The sequence below is a fragment of the Convolutriloba macropyga genome, unplaced genomic scaffold (assembly GCF_964194025.1).
Source record: "Convolutriloba macropyga unplaced genomic scaffold, txConMacr16.3 SCAFFOLD_932, whole genome shotgun sequence".
Lineage (NCBI taxonomy): Eukaryota > Metazoa > Xenacoelomorpha > Acoela > Convolutidae > Convolutriloba > Convolutriloba macropyga.
In genome coordinates this window covers 54632-72500 of record NW_027450851.1, presented here as the reverse complement: position 1 = coordinate 72500, position 17869 = coordinate 54632, and the positions used below count along the sequence as shown (strand labels likewise).

At 33.9% G+C, this 17869-nt stretch overlaps 1 protein-coding gene across 1 annotated transcript; it reads left to right on the top strand.

The window, feature by feature from the left end:
• Positions 1 to 121: 121 nt before the first annotated feature.
• On the top strand, positions 122 to 10615 carry LOC142356208 (uncharacterized). The gene is made up of 2 exons (XM_075408160.1): positions 122 to 242; positions 10386 to 10615. Exons 1-2 carry the CDS (start codon positions 122 to 124, stop codon positions 10598 to 10600), a joined length of 336 nt encoding a protein of 111 aa, XP_075264275.1. The 3' UTR covers positions 10601 to 10615.
• The last annotated feature ends 7254 nt before the right edge of the window (positions 10616 to 17869 follow it).

Genomic DNA, 17869 nt, shown 5'->3' with positions numbered 1-17869 from the left:
TTTTTAATTATACTTCATTTTGAATATTTTTTCCAGCGCAAAATTTTCTCTTAATCCTCTCCCTCTCCAGTGGAAAAAACTTTTTTCTCTAAACAATATATATATCGGGTTTTTTCAGTACATGGATGTGTACGAGACAGAGTGTCATCTGGCTTTACAAAAATGGACGGATTGGAAGGTCTTTTTGGCACCAGATGCCCAGCTAATGTGTATGGACGGATCTAAAAGTTGCACATATAAAGGTGAATCCTTCTCAATTTTCATTGGATCCCTCCTTTTCATGTATTCCACGATATCCCAGACAAAATAACTGCGTGTTGTTAAACAGCGCGTGGTTATGCTACTATGTGAAAAGATGGCTCCAGTACCTGGGAGGCATATATTTTAATTTTGTTCTCTGATCAAACCAACACAGGCCAAGGTAAACTGTGATCAGACTGATAGGCGCTCAAAACTTCGTCTGCGCTGAACGCTCTCTGATGAGACCTTCTCCGACGGAGGTGACCACAAATCAACTCGAAATCAGACCCTTGTCCAGATGATGTCACCTTGATTTGGGAATCTCAGAAGAGAAAGTGTCGAATAAATAAACGCTCGTGACACATAATGATCCTCGCCCAGTACCCTTAATGATACGGAACTAAAGGTTTGCTTTAATTATGGAAACGTATAACCACTAGTTCGAGAAACATCACTTCCGATAGATTCACAACCTGAAGAATATAACAACATAACACAGAATATAACAACGATTTACGATACTATTTTATTGAATACAAATAACAGAGATATGCGACGAGAGCTCATGAAGGAGAAAATCATCTCGGAAGCACACTCTGAAAAAAGAAAAGGCTTCTGAATTAAATTTTAAATTTCAAGTCTAAAAGAAGGTAATTCTTACTCAAAATGATAGTCTCAAAGTAGAGAAGATTCAGAGATTCTGTCCTGGGAAAATCAAAATTCAGGTAACAGTCGATACATTAGGACAACATTCAGTAACCAATTCAAGACAATTGAAATGTCTTACTAAGACGAGTCCCGTAACCCCGACTTTTGCAATGTTTTTGGCCAAATTCTATTTTTTGCAACCATTGTGAACTCCAAGAAGAGTGGAGTCATTTTAGAGGTGTCATCCAATGAGAGGGGACCTTCGTTTTTGTAAGTATTGTCTCACCCAACGAGCGGGGAGAACGTAAATAATTTTCAAGAGTTCAATGAAGATTGAAAAGAGAAGAATTCTGAAAATTAAGGAGAACAAGACTGATGTTATAGAGAACGATTGAGAAGAATGAAGATTTCTTCAACAAAAAAAAACACTTCCTTGTTTGAACTTTTAATGAGCAAAAGTTTTTGATTCCGAATCAAACTTTGATAACAAAGGTTTGTATTAAACCATTATATTGCTAGTTAAAAAAATTGAACTGTTGAACTTGTCTAGAAAACTGTTGTGTAATTTACATTTAATGGACACGAAGCGATGGCGGCTTTTTTTACATTTGAAGGCATTTTTACAATTCAGAGAAATTGAAACGTATTGGGGCGCTGTCTTTCTTTTTAAGATCTGTTCACACATTTTCATGAGTTTTGAAATCAAATTGGACTAGTGATTTTGGTCACGCCGAAACAGCAAGTGGAGTGAAGAAGCGAGTGGTTTTGGGGCGTGAATCTATTTTACTCTAACTTTAAAGTAGAGTGAGAAAACGGTGTTTGAACAAAAATTCGCTTTCTCGCTAGTGGTTTTTCGTTCAAATGCAGCAATTTCACTTTGATTTTAACTGTTTTTCCAATTTTTGGATAGGATAGGATTTTCCAAACGGTTTTCCCTATCCATTTATATTTTATTCTAGTTCTAGTTTTTTGTTTGAACCAAATTTCGATTTCTCGCTAGTAGTTTTTTGTTCAACTGCGGCCTTTAATATTGATTTTCTGTTTTTTTTTTAGTTTTTTTTTTAATCTAATTTTGTTTGGAACTGGTTTTCCCAATTAATAGTGCGTTCTAGTTCTAGTTGTTTGTTTATTCAATGAAACTTCTTTGAATTGTACGTCAGAATTTGTCCTGCTATGTTTTTTTCGTCGTCTCCATCGATGATTCTTCAGACTTCTGTTGCTTTGCAGTTGAAATTTGTGTGCGTGACTTCATTTCTGATTTTAATACAATTGCAAGACTTACCTCACTAAAAAAAATGACATCTGAACTCACTTATGGATCTTTAAATTTTAAGAACATTTGGAGAACATTTTAAGAAATAACTTGTTCAGGGCTTTTCCTTATCGACCCTATGTATCTGAGGATGGACAGTCCGAATCCAACCCAAGAAGTCTTTTGGTCAATAAAAGGGCTGGTGGTCGATCAGTCTATCTTGTTTCTTTAGTTGTTCCAATCCATGGAAGGCAAAAAGCGTCTATTGCGGCTGTTTTCTGCAATCTGTCGGCTATGTTAAAGATTTCACATCTTACTGTCCGACTTTGTCTAAACCGCGTGAAAATGAAACCTTATGAATCACGGGACTCTATGCTCAATTTAAGACAACCCGAGTCAAAAACAGACGTTAACCTTGTACGATTTTGCAAGATTCTTGCAAAATTCTTACAAAACGTTCTTAAAGCTTACAAGATTCTTACAAGAACCTTACAAGATCTTACACGGTTAGTTTTTTCTTACAAGATTTTTACAAGATTCTCACAAGATTATCTTTCTCGTACAAGATTTTTACAAGGTTTTGGTACAAGAATCTTAGAAGATTAATTTTTTTTACCAGAGGTTGCAAGATTTTATTTGAACAATAGCCTTGTAGAAATCTAGTAAAAAGCGCCTAACAATAGCCGAAAACGGTGTAGGAACACATACCGACAAAACGTCCTAAAATTTATCCTATTGTGCAAAAATTTTCGGCAAGGTTAAGAATTGAATAAAAAACAAAAGAGTCATCAAAAGAAAAACAAAGGCATCATATTATCAATATATCTCAATAAAAAAACCAGAGAAGTTCTTTGCGCTGTTGCTTTTTCTTCGTTTGAAATCATTTGTTTCTTTTTCTTTTTTTCTTTTTCTTTTTGAACTTTCCTTTGCTTTCTTCTTTGTTCCTTTTCAACACCGGAAGTCCGCTCCTTGTTATTGTTGTGTCCCAATTCTTTAACAGAAGAAAAAATTGAGGAACATAGAACATCAAAAAAAGTTCCATGCACAAAGGTGCATGGATACACCCTTCCCAAAAAATCCTAGGAAGCCAAAGCAGAAAAGGGCAACATCTAAGCCCAGCAAAACAACACCTAAGGCCTGCGCCAATCATTTAAGTGGGAGTGGAGGAAGCCAGCGCAAAAAGTCTCTAGCCTATGTTGACGCAAGCAAAATTGGGGCGCAGCCAAGCCCCTACCATAGAACCTATCAGACTATAAGAAGCACACCAGAAGAGAAATTGCGTGCCCTAAGTGTGTTCGGAGAAGCCAAACCAACAAAAAAAAGAGTGCTGAAAAAAAGCGCGCATGAAAGGTCGTTTTTTGCAACGCGCGAGCTCACGAAAGCCTTCAGTTCTGGTTTTCTTAATCTGTGATTACGCTATTTCTTCTCTCGTTAGAATTTGTTGTACTCCTTTGTGCTAGTATCTGTCTGATACTTTTTTGAATAAATATTTTTAAATGTTTTGCTTTTTTCTTTTAGATTCAAACATTACATAAATAGAAACATTTTTTTCAAACTTTAAAAAAAGAAACAAAAAAAACCAATAGATTATGTGTTGACAAAAAATATTGATAGTGCAGCTGAATTAATTTTGAAGAAAAAAAGACTGTCTTCACAAGGAATATTTTGAAAGTCTATACATGACTACTAAATTTAGTTGGAAGAGAATTTTGATAATTAGCGCCGTTTACAACAGTTTTTTACTCAAAATTTGAGGTTCTGTGACAGTAAACCAGTAACACCAATTTCCAAACCGTTGAATCAAGCTATATTCGGGTTACTGTGGCTTAGTAATTAGCTACCGCGGCCACAACACCTTTATTCACGGTTGGTAAACCTTTTCCCAACCGTGGGTAAAGATGTATTTTGGTTGTATAGAAATTCGAAGAAAAACCGTTATCCGAAGTAGGTAAAAATGCTCAAAAGAGGAAAAAGTTGATTTGATGTAAATTGTTTTTACCAAGGGCTCTCTAGGGTAAAAACTAGATAGGGAGAATTTGAATCAGCTATCTGTTTAGGGTACTTTTGTTTTTTTTTTGCACAGAAAACATCAAAAATCAGTTAAAGGGATATTACGAACTGAACAAACTGCGGATTCGGAACCATTGGTGCATAATTCGCTAAACTTTATCAACATGACAGCCATATAAACAAAAAAACTGCGCAAATTCCTTTGAATAGATTACTTTTTTTGTGATTCCTGAAACGACCGAAATATTGCTTTTCGGTTAAAAAAAACTTAAGATGTTTTTTTTTCAAAAATGAATTTGAATTAAAAACCAGATTAGAGCAGGCGTTGAACTCTGCGATAAAACAACGAATAGGCTTTGCTAGAGGTTGCTTTTATTACAATATACAGTATTGATGAAGATTTCTTCCTCAAAACCAAACAAATAACAAATTTTTCAAACTTTTAAAAGAATTAATCAAAACCTTTGAATTGAAACAAAAAGATGGCAAAGCTGATTTGGTTTCGAAAAAAATACTGTTTTGACAAGGAATATTTTGAGTATCTAATCATTTCTACTAAATTTAGTTGGAAGAGAGTTGTGAGATCTTATAAGATTAAGTTCTGTCTCGGGAATGTAAATCTCGGGAAGAAAGATCAAATCACTCTTTGAAAAAATCAAATAATACCGTCAAAATTTAAACGTCAGACATAGGTGCCTTTCTCTTGATGATAGAATAGCAGTTTTTGTATGCAAATTGGCGCATTAATTGATTTCTTCAGCATAGCTGTTCACTGAAGCCGGCGATTGACTTCAAAAAATCAACAAACACATGAAAATATTTAAACAGAGGTTTCACGATAAGTCTCATCATTTTTATGTCTCGTGTTGAGAAAAAGGAACCCCGGTTGAGGTGCAGACCCTTATTGCTTTATGATCAGACCTAATCGAGCGCTCACCCATATGTTCCCAGACCGAAATTACAAGATCTGGACGGAAATTCGAGCGCACAACAGTCTGGACCATGATCTGGAATTGGTCTGGTCAGAAGTAAATTTGGTCCAAAAAGTCTGATCATCAGCGCATCTGAGTGCACTTGAATCTGATCACAAACGGTTCGAGCGCAATGGGTTCTGATCAGAAATGTTTTCGAACCCAATTGGTGCTGATCAGTTACCATTTTGAGCGCCTGATTTTTTTTCATTTTGTTGTTCTTTTTTTATTGAGAGATGTTGCCTCTGCCAAGAGGCAACAAAACAGTAGTGTTTCGATCACAGACCCATCTAAAGTCCGGTAGGCCTGATCAGAAAAAGGAGGCCAGCTGATAGTAAAGGCCCGTCCCTTCAGAGGAAATTTTGAATAACTGGAGACAGCGATGTTTCTTATGGAAAGCTGTCTAAACTCATCCATTGAGTCAGAAATATACACTAAACGGTATACTAAATATAAATTGTTCTCAACAGTTGGGTTTTGTTTTCTTTAGCATTACTTTTGTAATTGGTTTTTCCTTAGATGATTTAAATACTGCAAACATCAGTTTCTATGAAATGAATATATTATAGCAAAATTAAGAGATATGTTCATATTTAAAATCATTCTCTGAGCAGATTATTTTGAGCGCACTCGAGTCTGTTCAGAACCAGCTTCGAGTGCGCTTCAGTTTGATCTTAAATGGATGCAAGGGCAACTGAGTCTGACCATAAATGCTTCGAGCGCAACTGTGTCTGATCATAACCTCTTCGAGCGCACTTGAGTCTGATCGTAGTTTGATTAAGGTCTAGGCAATGGTCTGAATTTGAATCTTGACCAAGGTCTGAAAATGGTCTGATCAGAAAGCCTTTGGGTCCGAAATGTCGGATCGGAGGTAAGTCGGTTCGGGAAAGTCTGATCAGTATTATTTTCCGCCGGGAAAGTCTAATCAGTCAAAATTTTGGCTCCGGACCTCAACCTGGGAAACAAGAAACTCATCAAAAAAATGCAAGCCCTTGCTTGGACAAAAAAACTATTGAAGAAAAACAACTTATTTTTGCCGCTCCATTAATCGACGACCAGTAATCGAAGTTCATGCTTTAATTCTTCAGATAGCTCTATCAGCAACCTTCAATTCTTCAATTTCATGCAAACGTATTATCATTTTCCCTGAAATTCATGTTTGCATTCATAGTGAAACCGAAGGATTAATTCTTCTGCGACAGGCCTTTTATGTAATCTTTTAAAAATGATTCGAGACAAATGAAGTATCAATGATTCAAAGGTAGCCTTTACTGGCAATCACTATCGGTTTAGTGGTGCTCAATCTACCAATTTAGAGTTTGTAGACAACGTAATAAAAATTTGTCTTCATTCCAGGTAAATGAAAACTACAACGCAAAATTTATCAACAGGAGCTGATTTACATAATCCGTCATAACCCGACTTTGTAAAAGTCATTTCCTGATCCCCATTGATTTTTATTACTATTTCGCTCATTTGAAAACAACTCTAAAGTGTAGTTCACTATAACGTATTGTTTGTTAGTAAAAACTTTTTTTTTATCATTCATTTGTCGCAATGCCATTGTTAAAAATTAAGGACAATTAAGTGCAAAATTTATAGACAAGTCCGAAAATAATGGTGAAAATGATGCTTTTTTAAATAAACGACACAATTTGTTTCCAAGTTTTTGCCCAAGCTTATAAATATTTTTTAAAAATTTTTTGCTTTAATTTATAACCAGCTTATAAATGTTGCCAAACATTTCTAAACTATTTGCAAACTCTGACGTTAAAGGTTGAAAATTTCAAGGATTTGGGTTTCAGGGCATTTCAACGCTGAACCAGCACATTTCAATTAAAAAATAGTATATCAGTTCTGAATATTGCATCTCCAGAATTTTTTTAAGTCTCTTCATGTGCAATTGTTCTGCTTTATGATTATATTGAGATCAAGGAATTAGTTCAAGCTAAACTTATCCTGTTCATTCTGAAAATTACTCATACCTCAAAAAAAATTCTGCGCAGAATAATGTCATAATTTTGTAGCTTATAACTGGTAATTACTAGAATACTATACACTATATATATATATATATATATATATATATATATATATATATATATATAAATATATATATATATTTATATATATATATATATATATATATATATAAAAGCTAGTTTGTAGGCATTTAACACAACGCCCATTTAACTTAGTGATTACGACTTGCTACGTAAATTAAATGTTACAATTACCCACGCGCATGTTCGAATCGCATAGAAAGCAAACCTTGTTGGCGGGAGTTAAGCTCAGAATATTGTATTTCATGCAGTAAGTTTCACTCGAAAATCAAGACCGGTTTTGTAAATTGGGACATGAACAGAGTACTGACTATCCTTTGAAACATAATATCTCTAGACTGACTCAGCGCTGATTTACTCTTCCACCAACCTCCGGGTTATTAAAAAAAATCACAAGAACTTTTTTCTATTTATGAATTCACTTCTAAAATTTCAATTGCCAACTGTAGGAATTTCACCGCTAGCAAAAGGAATATTAAAATCCATGGGTTGATCTAGTTCAACTTATACGAGGAAACTGTGCTGCAAAGGAATTAATTTGGAAAAGAAAAATAAAATACCATATAAACAAAAGTCATAAAACCACAAAATTTTTGTCTGGCATACTATGAAGCCCTATTTGCATTTTCAAAGATACGCTTTTTGGAAATACGGAGGTAAAATGGACCACATGGTGCTCTTTTGTTATAATAAGAAATTTGTTTTCAGTACAATTATAATTAGAAGTGTTTATTTTTTATTATTCGTTTAAGCGCCGTACCGAACAGAGGCTAGGGTGTTTTGCCTGCTTTAGCACCAATTTAGAGCTGTTCATTTTCATTCACTGCACTTTAGAAAGTGCTTGAAGTTAATGCTTAGTTTGATTAAGGTCTAGGCAATGGTCTGAATTTGAGTCTTTACCATGGTCTGAAAATAGTCTGATCAGAAAACTTTGGTCTGAAAAGTCTGATCGGAGACCCTCTGTGTCCTGGAAAGTCTGATCAGAGGTAAGTCGGTTCTGTAAATCCGATAAGTATTAATTTCCACCTGGAAAGTCTAATCAGAGATTTCTTTGGTCTGGAAAATCTATTCAGAACAAATTTTGGCGCTGGACCTCAACCTGGGAAACAAGAATCTCATCAAATAAACATGCAGGCCCTTGCTTGGACAAAAAAACTATTGAAGAAAAACAACTTCTTTTGCCGCTCCATTAATCGACGATCAGTACTTGAAGTTCATGCTCTAATTCTCCATATAGCTCAAAAAAATCTAACAGCAAGCTTTTACTCTTCAATTTTATGCAAACATATTATCAACTTCCCTGAAATTCATGTTTGCATTCATAGTGAAACCGAAGGATTAATTCTTTTTCGACAGGCCTTATAAGTAATCTATTAAAAATGATTCGAGACCAAAGAAGCACCAATGATACAAAGGTAGCCTTTAATAGCAATCACTATCGGTTTAGTGGCGCTCAATCTACCAATTTAGAAATTGTAGACAACATAATGAAAATTTATCTTCATTCCAGGTATTTAAAAACTACAACGGAAATATATCAACAGGAGCTGATTTACAGAATCCGTCATAACCGGATTTTTTAAAAGTCATTTCTTGATCCCCATTGGTTTTCGCTCAGTTGTACAATTTTGAGTGAAAACAGCTCTAAAGTATAGTTCACTATAACGTATTGTTTGTTAGTAAAAACTTTTTTATCGTTTTAAGTGCAAAATTTATAGTCAAGTTCAAAAATAATGGTGAAAATCATGCTTTTTTGGTAAACGACGCAATTTGTTTTCAAGTTTTTGCCCAAGTTTACAAATATTTTTAAAAATTTTTATGCTTTAATTTGTAACCAGCTTATAAATGTTGCCAAACTGTTCTAACTGTTTGCAAACTCTGACGTTAAAGGTTGAAAATTTCAAGGATTTGGGTTTCAGGGCATTTTCAACGCTGAACCAGCACATTTCAATTAAAAAATAGTAAATCAGTTATGAATATTGCATCTCCAGAATAGTTTAAGTCTCTTTATGTGCAATTCTTCTGCTTTATGATTATATTGAGATCAAGGAGTTAGTTCAAGCTGAACTTATCCTGTTCCTTCTGAAAATTTATCATACCTCAAAAAGAATTCTGCGCAGAATAATGCCATACTTTTGTAGCTTTTTACTGGTAATTACGATAGTACTATACACTATATATATATAATATATATATATATATATATATATATATATATGTATATATATATATATATATATATATATATATATATAAAAGCTAGTTTGTAGGCATTTAACACAATGCCCATTTAACTTAGTTATTACGACTTGCTCCGTAAATTAAATGTTACAATTACCCACGCGCACGTTCGAATCGCATATAAAGCACCTTGTTGGCGGGAGTTAAGCTCAGCATATTGTATTTCATGCAGTAAGTTTCACTCGAAAATCAAGATCGGTTTTGTAAATTGGGACATGAACAGAGTACTGACTATCCTTAAAAACAGATTATCTCTAGACTTACTCAGCGCTTCATTACTCTGCCACCAACCTCCGGGTTATTAAAAAAATCACAAAAATTTTTTTTCTATTTATGAATTCACTTCTAAAATTTCAGTTGGCAACTGTAGGAGTTTCACCGCTAGCAAAAAGAATATTATAATCCATGGGTTGATTTAGTCAAGGAAACTTATACAAGGAAACTGTGCTGCAAAAGAATTAATTTAGAAAAGAAAAAGAAAATACCATATAAACAAATTTCATAAAACCACAAAATTTTTGTCTGGCATACTGTAAAGCCCTATTAGCATTTATAAAGATACGTTTTTTGGAATTACGGAGGTAAAATGGACCACATGGTGCACTTTTGTTATAATAAGAAATTTGTTTTTAGTACAATTATAATTAGAAGAGTTTGTTTTTTATTATTCGTTTAAGCGCCGTATCGAACAGACGCTAGGGTGTTTTTTGCCTGCTTTAGCACCAACTCAGAGCTGTTCATATTCATTCACTGCAATTTAAAACGTGCTTGAAGTTAATCCAACTTTTCGCAAAAAAAATGTCGCCAAAATTATCCCAAGAAAGTGGTCAATGCCTTATCTAGAAATCTAAATCTATATTACTTATACAGTTCCCCTCTAAGAAGCTAAGAAGCAAAAAAAGACAAAATACTTGGGTAAGGGGCTGGCTTGTAGCGGAACCCAGAAGCATAAAGTTTCAGGTGATACTGGAAACCCAGTTGTCCTGCTCAAAGACGATGAATATGTGTGTCTTGCTGGAATTTATCTCTACGATAACGGAAAGTGTTATAAGCCAGAGGGACGACTAATAGCAAACAATGCAAATGATCTGCTCAACAAACGTTTCGATAGGAAACGTACCAAGGGTGAAGAGGAAGAGGGCCTTTATATAATCAAACTTATTTTACAAGAGTAAGATGGACAACTAAACAATCCCGTAACGAACTCTAAACCAAAATCAGAACTGAGTCAGAGCCTAATTCAGGTCAAATTTTGCATTGATTTTGTCTGATTAAGAGCTTATTCAATTATTCTTTCTTTTTTATCTTCTGATTCAGCTGAATACTGAACATGTTCTCTGAATTTTGCTCTGATTCAGGAAAATTCAAAAATCACTTCACAGTTGGTTCTGAAATTCTTCCGAATGAATAATAAACTTGAAAAATCTTCGAAATTGTTTTCAATAAGAATTGATTGTCTCTAAGCCATAGGTACGCGAACTTATAACTACACATGGTCTAATTTCAATAACGAAACTGCAAATAAATCAACTGCTAACTATTCCAATGATTTACAAAAAAATTTCACTAGAAGATTCAATTGAAGCCGTTGCTCTTTTGTGGTTTCGGGTTAAAAGATTCAAAAATGGCTGAAATCCTACTTTCTGAAACCACTCAATAGATAATTCATATGCCCAACGAAAAATAGTATACTATTGTTCTGAATTACACTAGTTGCAACTTTCAATCGACATGCATATTTTGAAACGATTACAGATATTATAATTATACGAGAACTTCCAGTAGTATTTACTCTTTAGACAGATATCAATTTCACATAACTGGGTCTCGTATTTGTAAACAATACATCATCAACAGTCAATGGTTACCCAAATACAAAGACAATTAACTAGAAATTAAATTTTTATATTCTTTTCTATTTTAAACAGTTTTTTTTTAATTATATTTCGAAGTTGAGTAAGGTATTTCATGTTCTTTTGGCTGTGGCGTTTAATCCGGTTGATAATTATTGGTTTAGGTCACAAAAAAATTATGGAAATCTTCTACCTTCTCTTTGATCAGGGAGCTTTGAAGATTTGAAATGAGGGACAAAAGTTGAATTCGAATTGAGCGACAAAAAGTTGTATTCGAGTTCAAAAAGTTGAATTCACTGGCCCTAAGTATGCGATCCTTGGTTTATACTAGTATCAATTGATTCCACAAATCTGTATCGACTCCAGAAAAATGTTTCATAGCCGCCAAAAAAGCTAGGGACAAAAATTGTTACTGACCACCCTTAAGAAAAAGCTAAAACTTCCTAAGTAAAATTGCACTATGAATAAATCTTGCTCATCTTACGCATTCCCGGGTACACGATCCAACAATCTTCTTTTATTTCATGCTATGTCATATATGATTTTAAGTAATCGTATAAAGTCATATATAAGTCTTAGTAATCGGTCATAAATGATTTGTATGATTGCTTAGGAGTAAACAAAAGGTCATAAATGTTTTCTTGGAAATCACGTTAGCATCATCCAAAAAACTGACAGCTGAAAAACTATATAATATTCTATGGAATCGAATAATGCCAAAAAATTTTCACATGATGTAGCTAGAGTGCATATAAATATAATATATCTTATGTGCAGTACATATATTTGGGTTAGCTAAAACAAAAACTTTGGATTCTATGTATAATTAGAAAATGGTTTCAAAGTTGACTGCAGGAGTTGGCGTGAGGGAGATTGAAAATTTTTATATATAAGATCGACTTGATGTTTGCTTTAGCGACCAATTATGCCTTAAGAATTCCACAGCAGGGTCTTTTGGCTGAACTCAAAATGATGCAGGGGCATTCAAATAAATGAAGCTTTATCTATAAAAATGAAGAAAGGCGCAATGAGAAAAGAGATGCATGACTCTTCGTATGAATACTTGGATGATTATGCTTTCTTGGTAATCATACAAGGATCATATATGTTATCCTTCGTTCATACTTGAATTGTACTATGAAACCAATTTTGGACAGTAAGAAATCTTTTGTGATCCTTATAAGAAATCAAAGAAACTTCAACCCGGGTTACTAAAGGATGCGGACTTTCGAAATACACACTCAGTGAAAGTTGAGGGGAACACTATCATTAAATGTTTGCGCTTGAATGAAAGTGGTAAAAAAAAAGTGAGTAAGTGCGAATAAAGCTTTTCAATCATTAGCAACCCCATTTTTTCCTGTCAAATTCGTTTAACAATGGTAGAATAATAAAACGTAATTGAACGGAAAAATTATGCTGACTAGTTTTGCAATACAAACTTTTTCAATAATATCCCAAGTTGTTGACTGTGAAAATCAAAATAAAAAACAAAAGTTCGTCCAGCTTGAATTAAGTAATTTTAGAAACAGGAATCAACATTTTGTAAACGCTAAAAATCATAAATAATTCCGTAATCAGCCCTTGTTTTTGTCTCCGCACTGAACCAGCATACATCAAAAATGAATAGAAAAAGCACTAAGTATTGAATACCAAGATTATTTTAAGTTTATTAAAGGGCAATTTATCCTCATTACAATAAAAATTTCGTGCTTTAGTTCACTCAGAGGGCGTTTAACATTTACTTTTTTTCAAACAGTAAACATTACCCAAAAACTAAGACTTGCCAGTAAAAAATGGGACAAGAAAAGAATTTTGGCCATGTACAAATAACAGATTGTCGTTAGACTGATTCAGTGCTGGTATACTACACTATCAACTTCCGCGGAGTTTTTTATACCAAAAAAGTGTTCCATTGAGAAAGGATTATTGTAATGTTATTTTTGACTTCATTAATAGAAAAATGACAGTACTTAGTTGTATACAAGAGAGCTTTCTAACCAGCATTGACAAACAAAGACTGAACGGCAATAGAGTAGCATTTGAATACAACTAGTTATCCACCATACTCATAAAATAAACACAACATCAGATAAGCAATATCCTAAATAAACACAACATCTGCATACCACTCATTCACTAATAATACACTTAACTAAACACAACTTTTCATACATAATCAATCTAAAACAAAAAATTCTTGTCTCAATGTCTTGTCGAGGTGATTAATTAATTGAATCAAGTTAAGCTGTCAGGCAAATCCAAGCATCTGTTTAGCAGACCGGAGATTTGGTGTTCCTTCATCTCAAAGTCACCTGATTTGATGGATAAACTATGAAACCAAGTGATTCAAAAACCAAATTCTCTTTTTTTTAAAAGGTTGATCATTGGTGTGATGCCATATGCGCAACACACTGTGATGGTCATTTTGTCGATAACCCCACCTTGAGATTGTTGCTAGCACTGTGATCAGTGAAACTGCTTCTCAGATGAACTTGGGGTCCATTTTAATCCGCGGGGAGCCCACTTCGCGGATCCGTTTTAGTAATGATTTAAATCATTATAGTATGATAAAATATAATATGAGCAAACTGCAAACATTAATAGAATTAAGCAAACGAGAAAAAGAGACCATCAGAAATAGATTGAAGGATAAAATAGGACAAAAAATTAGCCTGGTAACATGCAAGAACTATTTTGGCCTATGATTAAAACCTTAAATTTACAAAAAAATCAGTTCAAGTATGAAGACAATGGTACACAGGTATAATCAATACAAGCTCTTGAAGATAATGTTATAGCCCTGAAAATAAGCCAATGACAGTAATAAAGAAATAAGAGATATATCTTGATGTGAACTTTTATTTGATCTTAGTACAATAATCGAAAAATAGTACCAAAAGCATTAAAGAACACAACAAATTGAGTTCTTATGAACGTAAGACATTTTATAAGAAGTTATCTGATGCAACTAACATCTTATTTGATCTCGGAATGGAAATTGAATTAGAAGGACTACAGTTTTCTATAGTTGCATTTGAAAATAATAATGTTAATGGACCAAACCAATATGTAAATACTTTCAATGTCTTGAATGTGCCGGAAAGTTTTATCTAAAAAAGGGAGTGAGTTTAATCCTGAATGCAGAACGAATCCTAATGATTGTACAAATAATTATAAGGATGCATTTAAAAAAGATCATAAATTTCGATAAAAACTAGAATGGGATAAAACCATATATCAATCAAAGCCTTTTATGTTACAGAATATATATCTTTGCTACTAAACATCAGGTTGATCACATTGGTCAAAAGTCAGTTCAACTTATTTTCAAAATTTCTGTATCTGTAAACACTTTGTCATGCGTTTGCTTTAACCAGAAAGATTTTTAATATTGGTAGTGATGATAGTAAGGTTGTTGATGTAGTTAGTTAATTTACTAATATTTTATTGTCTTAATTTATCTTCCAATCAATTTCCATTTTTTAATGCTTGTTTGTAGTTTACTCATGAATTAGTCATTCATAATTTCAAGATTCAATTTAATATAAACACTGTTGCACGAAGCGGATTTCCGGCTGATGGGACATGACCGGAGGCAAATCTGAGAAGCAATTTCGCTGATCATAGTGCCCCCACCAATCTCAAAGTCCTTGTTTTTTTATTCTTTACCAAATGTTTTCACAGCCTCTTCTATATATGGTATCAGAGCAGGAATTATCTTTTTTACGAACCGTGAATTTGTTTCTGAATCACTTGGTTTCATGTTTAGTCCTCGAAGGGGAAGTAGAGAGTAAGGAGCCCCAAACCTTCCGTATGCTAAGAAGTTTCATGGATTTAGCTAGCAGCTTAACTGGACTCAATGAGTTAACGACTACATAAAATGAGGCAACTGTTTTTGTTTAGGAGTGATTGTAAGTAAAAAAATGTGTCAATTAACGTGCATTAATAGTGAATGAGTGGCACTCATATGTTTTTTTTAAAATTTAAGGTATAACTTTTCAGATGTTGTTTTTCTTTTACGTGTATAGTGGAAGATAGTGGTATTCAGACGTTGCTTTTCATACGTTGCTGGACCATTTTTAAAAGGTCTTTTCAAAGACCATTTAAAAATGGTCCAATAGATATCTTGTATGTAAAGACAGTTGTGGATTAAAAAAAAACAATTTTTGGACGACTTTTTTTATATGATGGTTAAAAAATGTTGCAGTTTTGAATGATTTGAGAGGAATGTATCAAGAGGTGGGCTATCTGGTAACCTTTCTGTCCATAATTGTCTGTGGTGGCTGAATGGTTTTTGTTACATTACTTCGTTTCACGCTTCGTTTCCATTGTCCTTTATGAGTTCAAAGACAGAAAAAACCTGATACATTTTGAAAACTCATTGTCACTAATTTACGTTTTCTCTATTAGCCAAAGCTTTTATTTTTAGCAGATTTTTTTCCTCAATCTCTACAGCTAAAAATTATATTCAAATGTTGATGTTTCGACTTGTGCCTACTTGAAACAATTCAGCTAGAACTAACTCTTCTAAAAGGTATAATTTGATTTTTTTAAGAGATGGAAGCAATAATTTACCCGACAATCGGATATCCTTATGGAATTTTTTTTGTCAGTCAAACGTTGAATATAAAAATTTCTTTCCAAGAAGGGTTTTTCTAATTTTCAACAGCGCGAATGGTAACAACCTAAAAATGTATTGAAAAGAAAGCAAATTTTGTTTATCGCAATTCTTCTACAAGCCGATTGCTGTGAACAGATACGATACAACAATATGTACTACAAACCCAAAAAATCGAATCTACGCCGGATATTAAACACGTATGCCAATCTCCTAAATCCAGGTAATTTGTTATGAAAAAAGCACAGGATCGTTATCTTATACAAAACAAGAGATTTTTTGGGCCGAACAACTCGCTGAAGTTGAAAGAAGTGTCGATTTATGATTGTTATAGAGATTGACATTTTTATTTTTCATTAGGTATTTCAGTTGTCTTTTGCAGTGATCTTTTTTGTGCAATAAATTCTCAACACTATCGTCGCTGTTTGTCTCTGCTTTATTGGTCGTCTTGAAATAAAATTCTTTAGTAAGCGTTGCCATTTAACACGGCACACATTTTTATGGAAAACTATTATAGAACATTAACTACGTTTACATATAGAATTCGAAGAATTAGAAACACGTGTAATTTTTAAAAAAAGTCTAGGCTTTCATTTCGCAGAAAAAAGGCAGGAGTGAGTAGTAGTAAGTAAATACTGTCTCAAGAGAGGAGGGGGGGGGGGGGGGTTATCTTTAGATACTTAAACATGGGATAATAGGGGGTTATCCTAGACGGAAAGGGATTAAGGGGATTAGGCGGCATTGAAACTCATTTTTCTGCCATGACAACCATAGCGACGGTTGATTTGAAAGCTATTCACGAAATTTACAAGGAATTGAAAAAGGATTATTTTCAATACGGTGAAAGGTTTCTTTATTTCTTGGCAACATGTCAGTACTTGGATCCTGATCTTGATTTGGATATTGCGATGGAAATGAGACCCTATGGTGGACTGATTGGTTTTGATAATTCGTCTCTGGACAAGTATTTCAAGTCTTACAAAATTTTGAGGTTGCATGCTATACTTCACGACGCTTCAGGTTTTGTCTTTGAATATAGTGAAAAAGGGCCGGGCTATTCGTATGTCCTACCGTGTCCAGTGACAAACGAGTATCTTGGTCACGTGACAGGACTTGTCTTCTGTCTATATGTAAAGACTTTTAAAAGCAATTTATTCAGTTTGCTGAAATGTTGAAATCAAGACCAGTTGTTCTTGATTTTGAAGGCTTTCGACATAAAAGGTCGGGTTTTATTATCAAAGAACTAGCTGTTTCGACAGAAAACTATTGTGATACTGAGTCATTTTTACCCCCAACTTCATTCAACATACTGTCTTCGAGTGAGAGACGATCATACAGTTGGGTGTCAAAATATCTCCATGATTTGAATTGGGAGAGTGGAGATTATCCATATTGTTATTTGCAACAAATTTTTGATAGCATAGCACTTCGATTTCCCTTGGCAACTTTTTATGCGAAGGAAACAGAAAAAACAGAAACTATTCAGAAACTTCTCAAAAAGGACGTTATCAATTTAGAGATTTTATTATGTCCAAAAATTGAAAATTTGAAATTTTTTCACGAGATACCATTTTGTACTTTACATGTTTTAAGCTGTCCTAAGCGGCAAAGAAATCAACACTGTGCAAGAAAAAAAGCTACACTTTTTTACCTGTGGCTAACGAATGAATCGACGGTCCGAGAAAGTAGCATCCTCTCTACCTCAAGTGAACTTGTCCCCAAATTTAGTGGTTTGCAGTTGTACAGCGGATGAAAATCAATTAACAGCTACATTTGTCAAAGAGGAAAAAATTGACAGTCGTGGTCAAACTGTACTGAGGAAACAGCAAATTGTCTGTACTGGAGCTGAAATAGCAGCCTTCAAGAAATACCTTTCACTTTTGGAGTAATTTCAATTGTAACATGTCTTTGGAAGAGAAAATGCAAAAGCTGAAACTAACCCCTTTACCTATGCCCAAAAGTGCAGAACCAGT